Here is a 7348-nt window from a genome sequence, read left to right as displayed (position 1 = left end):
GCCTAAAATATTTTTTGGGGGTGGCCTTTTTTTCTAGTTCCGCCACTGGGCTACATGCATTTGTTCATATGATTTTATAGCAGCTACATACATGTAGGGCATTCTTTACAGATCCTCGATCTAGTCTCGTTCTGATAGAAGCCAATACTACACACTACACATGCGTTGTTGACAGATACGTGTGTGCCAGACGGACAGTCCACTGTGGAGTAAAATGTTCAATGGTATTAATTATTTAATTGGGGTTCCTTTGCTATAAATAAAGTAAACCAGTTGATTGTTAATAGTTTGCGTGCATTTCCGAGGCCGTGATGCTTTGATTGTAAGTCTCACATAGTAATCACGTATTTTGTTACGGTTTACACTCGGCACTTTACAAGGTGTGTTACTATGGATTAGCTATGCAGGATAAGTTAATCTTGAAGAGATACTCTCCATAACTTAATATGGATATTTTTTTCGGGTAAACACTCTAGATATGTTACTTTGGATAGGAGAGGCTTACTGTGGATAATATATTTTGAATACATTATTTGGAGAAGGTACAATGAATAAATTACACTGGGATTGTCTCAACCACCTCATCACATAATCCACCAACCACCCTACCACACAACCCACCAACCACCTTACCACACAATCCACCAACCACCCCACCACACAATCCACCAACCACCCTTCCACACAATCCACCAACCACCCTTCCACACAATCCACCAACCACCCTACCACACAATCCACCAACCACACAATCCACCAACCACACAATCCACCAACCACCTTACCACAGAATCCATCAACGAGTACAGCACCATCCTGACATGTGGCTGACATCTTGGCTGACATGACGGAGACATTGTACTGGACATGGCTGACATTCAGCTGAAGTAACGCCTCAGTGTTGTTGGTCAGTTGAAACAAAGATCTGGCAGCCGCCACCTCCACCACACGCTCAGATTCTGGAACAAAAATCACCAGACGCAATAGCACATTGGTTAACATTATTCAAACACAAAATAACTATTAGCGTTTCACTATGTCAATATTTTTTAAATCTTATTTTTATTTAACAATAGTCCTCAGGTTTAAAGTTTTAGCCTTACAAAATGTATACCAACTTGCAAGATTTCAAACTCGTTGTTTTGTAACGTTTTTAAAAAAATCATATTAAAAAAAATTAGATTAAAATCGGTCTTTGTTTAAATATTCTAAGTTCAGCAGACGACAAACCTGAAAGTGAGCTCAGATATTTTGGCGGTCCCGCATCCCTGGAGAAGTTCATCATCACCACCAACATCACCTGAACATCCACGGTTACAATATCTGAAACACATTCGTATTTGATTGGTTTATCTCAGCTTTTAAAATATTGAAATATTTTCACATCAATTATCAGAATTTTACTAGAACAATATGCAACAGATATACAATTTATTGTTTTTTATCTAAACATTGAAATAAATCTTTTCCGGCTGTATTTATCTTTATCTCCTGAAATATTTTGCATATATTCCCTGTGTCTAGGTTAATTCTATCAATAAACAAGACATTACCTTGACTCAAGCTCCTGTCTCGGTCACTGCACGTTGAACAAACAACACTCATGTTGTAAGAACAAATATCAGCGCTAATACATTCCACCCTCTCCACCAGAATTTCTTGTAAAATGTCTTCCATCTGTTGCAATGATGATATGCTCATATTTTTGTAAGAAAACTTCAGCTCTAGTTGAAATGCTGAAGGTCGCTTTGTCTCTGAAAGATATAATCTGGTTGTTATTGAATTCACTCGAATGGTTCTAAGTTAACGAGATCATAACATACAAGTATTTATAAAGCTATAACAGGATAGGATAGAGCGACTGGTTACATTAGGGAAAGCAAAGGCGGCTGGGCACTGAAAAAGTCGACTCTACTTCACCCTTAACTCATAACATTTTAAAGGGTACTTTATTAGCAGCTAGACAAAATGGCCGAAGAGTTCAATCAAGTACCTGAGCAGTCAGGCAAGATGGCTGAAGGGTTCAATTCCGTTTGATGGGACCACATGTAGCTGTTTGCTATCCCACACTTGAAGCTGTTGACCACACCAGACACCAGAGTGAGACCAGGTTTACAGACGATGCTGCAGGTCGTCTCTGTCTTGTAGGTGTTGTCTGTACAGTCCAGTGTCTTGTGGCCAGACCGTAAGGTCAGCGGAAGACATTCTTGACAAAATAATTGGTGGAATTTACACGCATACATTTTGTGAGTGTGTGTAATACAATACAAAATATCAGTTTATTCACATAGCAACAACAAAAAATGTTTGCGACAACGGCATGTGCATTGTCTGTACAGTCCAGTGTCTTGTGGCCAGACCGTAGGACCAGTGGAAGACATTCTTGTCAAAATAATAAGTGGAATTTACACACATACATTTGTGAGTGTGTGTAATAATATTCAAAATGTTAGTTTATGCACATAGTTACAACAACACGCATGGAAGAAGTATTTGTAAAATATCGCACGACTTGCTACGTACTGGCTTTAAAGCTAAAGTTTAAATAAAAACAAATCAAGTAACAGTTTTACTGAGACTTTTTACTGAAGTTTTTATTTAGATATAAAATCAAATCTTGGTCTGAGCAATTACACTCCATCATTCATTTAACTTGCTAATATTGGAAACGCCTTCGGTACCCGTTACACGTGTATTATAAGCTTATAATTTTTTAAAGTTTTACTTGTTTGAGAAAAAATATTTTATAACATAGTTGTTTGTCAAAACGCAATGTGCTTTACTACACGTTTAACGATATTTTAGTGACAAATCAAAGAAAAGACAATAAGATAAAAATCCGACATATTTAACATAACATACGCTATCAGTATCTATTCGAAAAATATAAAATCACATTATATACATTATTAGTCAACACAACACCATATTAATGCCCACGCGGATTAATTGACATAGACGATTTCGTTAAAAATACGTCTATTCAATAGTATGTTTGTTGATCTATAGTTCTAAATCAAAATTAAATGAAGTAGTGCGCATCTTATTGAAGACGACGTCATTCGAAATGTGTATTATTGTCGAATTTCTATTTTTATTCTTTATTATTAACCTTGTCATGATGCTATTTTTTTATTTTCTTAATGTGACGTCATTCTGATAGCTTTTGTGCTACTTATCTGCTTTTAGAACGTTCTTGTTAGAAACAAAAAAAACTCCGGTTGCATAATGAAAAATGTTTTTCTCATTCGAATACGCCGTTATTTTTATTTTCAGTCTATAAATATAATTTAGTTTATACATTTAATACATCCAACATATTATTTTCAACAAAAATCCGTATCTTTAAGTTATCCATATAGCGCTGAATATATTGATCTCATAGCCTCGGAAAATAGGACGATGATAGAGAGAGAAAAAAGTGCGCACATGGGCCTTTCTATATTAGGATAGTATGTCTTTTAAAGCGTTGAATTGAGTTTATGTTTTAGAGAGATTCAGTACTTGGACATTCCACAGAGTTACATTTCCTGGAACTCGTGGCTTGGCTGACGTCACACTCGGTGCCGCCCATGCTCGCCGCTGGGCTATCACAGACACGCCTACGTGTAGAGGTACCGCCCCCACATGAGGCGCTGCATGGGGACCATTCAGACCAGCCTCCATAGTTGCCGTCCACTGGGAACAGAGATCGTAAATTGATTAACATCTTGTGTGTGGTGTTTTGAAATGAATGAATTATACATTACTGACTCGTTACCAGTGTTGAATAATATGGCATATGATCAGCAGAGGCGTAGCGAGAGCGGGCGGGGGGTACATATGTCCCCCGCCGCCGACGCTAGAGGGCGCCAAAATGGATTTGAAAAAAAAATTAGAAGCTCATTTTAGCTGCAGTTTTGCATTATAAATATAAAATTATATGGGGGGGGGGCGCCAAATTGAAAGATTGTCTCCCGGGGGGGGGGGGGGGGACAAATTGAAGGTTTGTCCCCTGAGGAGGGGGCGCCAAATTGAAAGTTTGTCGCCGGGCGCCGGGAATGGTCGCTACGCCTCTGATAATCAGGGACTATATTTATGACAAATGCTAAGACAAGGTATGTGACATGTTTTTAGAATAGCGAGGTTTTAAAAACAAATATTTAAGACAAAATTTATTACAATATATTTAACAACATTCGTGACACATTTATAATAAGCTGAATGCGAAGATGTACAATAACATTTTTAAGAACATTTATGGCAAGATCTATGATATGTTAAGTTACCGTATTTTTTCTGAAAAAAAGATTTAATTTCGACAAGATTTACAACAATATCCCCCGTGTTTTACCTGGACACTTGAAGCCATAGCAGAGCTGGACCTCGTCACCCAGGCCCAGACAGCCCAGTCCGTACTGGTCAGGTGGGGGGTTGTCACACTGTCTAATTCTTGACCTTTGACCTAAGCCACAGGAAGTGGAACATGCCCGCCAAGTGCTCCACTCACCCCACCCACCGTTGGCTGGAAAAAGTTGTGAACATAGCATTCGTATAATTCGTATTTCAACACATTTTCATAATTAATTTAAAAAATCCACACAAAAAAACAAAACAAAAAAACGCAGTTGACACAACAATAGCTTTTAAACAGATTTTTTTTGCAAGCGCTTTTTAATTAATGAACTGCTAAACACAAATTAAATTAGCTGAGAAGTTGTCTTTTATGAAATTGAGGATTGCTATTCTCCTCCCATAAGAATATTTATTACAACAAATTATTTATAATTATTAGTATACCATAACCTTAAATAATCTACACCTGTATGAGGGTAAAAGTAAGTTCTCGAACGGATTTAAATTTAATAAATGAAATCTACGACCAAATAGGACATAATTTTAAACAGTATCTTTAAACTAAAATGTACATTTATGGTATAAGTATTTATTTAGTATATCACAGTGGTTCTTAACCTGGGATCTATCGAACCCCAGGGACTCGTCGAGTCAGTCTCAGCAGGGGTTAGGCGGAGGCAAGACATACACCCTGATCTTGATTTTCAATCGGATTTTGCCAGTGCGGACGAAAAAAATATTAAGAAGAGTTCAATAAAAGAACATATGAAACTGGTGGGGTTCGTTACCCCAAAAAAAGTTAAGAACCACTGTTCTAGCAGAAAACTTTTTTATATTTTAAATTGCACATTTTTGTGCAGCATTTCTCTCGTCAATACAACTCGTAAGAGGCGTAGCAAAGAGGGGGGGGGTACATATGTCCCCGGGCGCCGACCTTAGGGGCGCCAAAATGGGTTAAAAAAGTTTAAAAGCTCATTTTAGCTGCAGTTTTGAATAGTAAACATAAAAAATATATGGGGGGGGGAGGAGCCAAATTGAAAGTTTGCCCCCGGGCGCCGGGAGGGGTTGCCACGCCTCTGCAACTTGTCGACGCTTCCCTAGTTTGGAAACCTCTGTTATTGATGGAAAAAATAGTAACAAACATAACCGACATTTGTCGACACCTACGAACAACCTACCGACAGTTTGGTCACACAACAGCCCTGTGAATCCTGTCATACAGGAACAGCTGTATCTCTTCTCGGCCACCAGATTAACGCAGGAAGATCCATTTGCGCATGCGCTGTTCCGGCAGTAGTCTGGTGGTATCTGGCACCGCCGACCGGACCAACCTTGGTCACAGACACAGGTAAAGTCGTCCGGTCCATCAAAGCAGGTGCCATGGTCACCACACGGGTCCCCAACACAGTCGTTGTAGGCTGGAATATCAGACACGGCAAGATTGTAATGGTGCTAGCTGATCCTGTTTTAGTTTGCAAACATTTCGCTGACGAAGAATGGTTAATCTCTAGTCAATAAACAGATAACCATAGTGGAAAGTTAAAACCCCTTTCACAACCTCATCCATTGAACTTAGGCCTAATACAACCCTAACCCAATAACAGAAAATAAACACCTCACATTACACTCAGACCCCCGTAGAAAATAAAAACAACACATTAACTACATGTTTATTCAATTAAAAAGCAATGGCACGTTAAGTCTGAAGTACTCTTTACGAACATTTAATGTCTTATTTCTACAGGCTACACAAGTTGAGAATCCTCAACTAAATTTTGATTATTAATTTAGAAAGTGTTCATTCCTGAACTTGGTATTTAACTGGTGATCTAAATATCACAAGAAAAATTAAACTTACTGTCACAAGAACTGAGTTTTAAGAGAACCTTACCCAAACACACAAAAACTTACTGTCACAAGAACTGGGTTTTAAGAGAACCTTACCCAAACACACAAAAACTTACTGTCACATGAACTAGGTTTTAAGAGAACCTTACCCAAACACACAAAAACTTATTGTCACGTGAACTGGGTTTTAAGAGAACCTTACCCAAATACACAAAAACTTACTGTCACATGAACTGGGTTTTAAGAGAACCTCACCCAAACACACAAAAACTTACTGTCACATGTACTGGGTTTTACGAGAACCTTACCCTAACACACACAAACTTACTGTCACAAGAACTGAGTTTTAAGAGAACCTTACCCAAACACACAAAAACTTACTGTCCCAAGAACTAGGTTTCAAGAGAAACTTACCCAAACACACACAAACTTACTGTCACAAGAACTGGGTTTTAAGAGAACCTTACCCAAACACACACAAACTTACTGTCACAAGAACTGGGTTTTAAGAGAACCTTACCCAAACACACACAAACTTACTGTCACAAGAACTGGGTTTTAAGAGAGCCGTATCCACTACATGAGCTCCTAGTGCATTTTGGGTAACTTTCTTTTTACATGACGTCACAAATTCTTGTACTTCTTGTGCACTTAAGGCCACTGGCGTCAGTTGCACAGAACTAAGAATTATTTCTATAACAATAAATAAATATATTTGTAAATGAATGCATTAAAAAATTTGATTTTAATAGTAGCTAGATGTAGCAAGCGCTCTATATTCGAAAACATATAACTATATCTGTATCTCTCTTTCTCGCTATATATATATATATATATATATATATATATATATATATATATATATATATATATATATATATATATATATATATATATATATATATGAAACACATTTGATACTTCATCCTTTATCCCAGGAGTTCTGTTTATTAAAGTAAAGAGATGAGTAACACTTACTGTTTTCAACAAAGAGGAAAGCGTTGCCTTCAAACGTTAACTTGATTGTCTTTGACTGAAGGTCCTTTACCCAAAGACCTAAGAAATTGGCCACTGGCTTGCCGTCAAGGTACAGTGTCACGTTCTCGTTGACATAGACCAGGGCGAAGTGATACCACTTTCTGGTGAGTAAAATATGAGACACCAT

At 37.7% G+C, this 7348-nt stretch overlaps 1 protein-coding gene across 1 annotated transcript in view; it reads right to left on the bottom strand.

Annotated features, from left to right (window-relative positions):
• Positions 1-7348, bottom strand: part of LOC131931220 (uncharacterized) — a 28062-nt gene that overhangs the window by 3787 nt on the left and 16927 nt on the right. Inside the window, exons 16-25 of the mRNA XM_059287947.1 lie at positions 7162-7322; positions 6724-6876; positions 5514-5753; positions 4334-4504; positions 3505-3678; positions 1994-2206; positions 1554-1754; positions 1231-1323; positions 786-959; positions 92-202 (exon numbers count right to left, since the gene is read on the bottom strand). Coding sequence (XP_059143930.1) covers positions 92-202; positions 786-959; positions 1231-1323; positions 1554-1754; positions 1994-2206; positions 3505-3678; positions 4334-4504; positions 5514-5753; positions 6724-6876; positions 7162-7322 — 1691 coding nt within the window. The remainder of the gene's footprint in view (positions 1-91; positions 203-785; positions 960-1230; positions 1324-1553; positions 1755-1993; positions 2207-3504; positions 3679-4333; positions 4505-5513; positions 5754-6723; positions 6877-7161; positions 7323-7348) is intronic.

The sequence above is a fragment of the Physella acuta genome, unplaced genomic scaffold (assembly GCF_028476545.2).
Source record: "Physella acuta isolate Inbredline_101_S28 unplaced genomic scaffold, ASM2847654v3 ptg001919l, whole genome shotgun sequence".
NCBI classification, from domain to species: domain Eukaryota; kingdom Metazoa; phylum Mollusca; class Gastropoda; family Physidae; genus Physella; species Physella acuta.
This window is presented reverse-complemented; position numbering and strand designations above follow the sequence as displayed.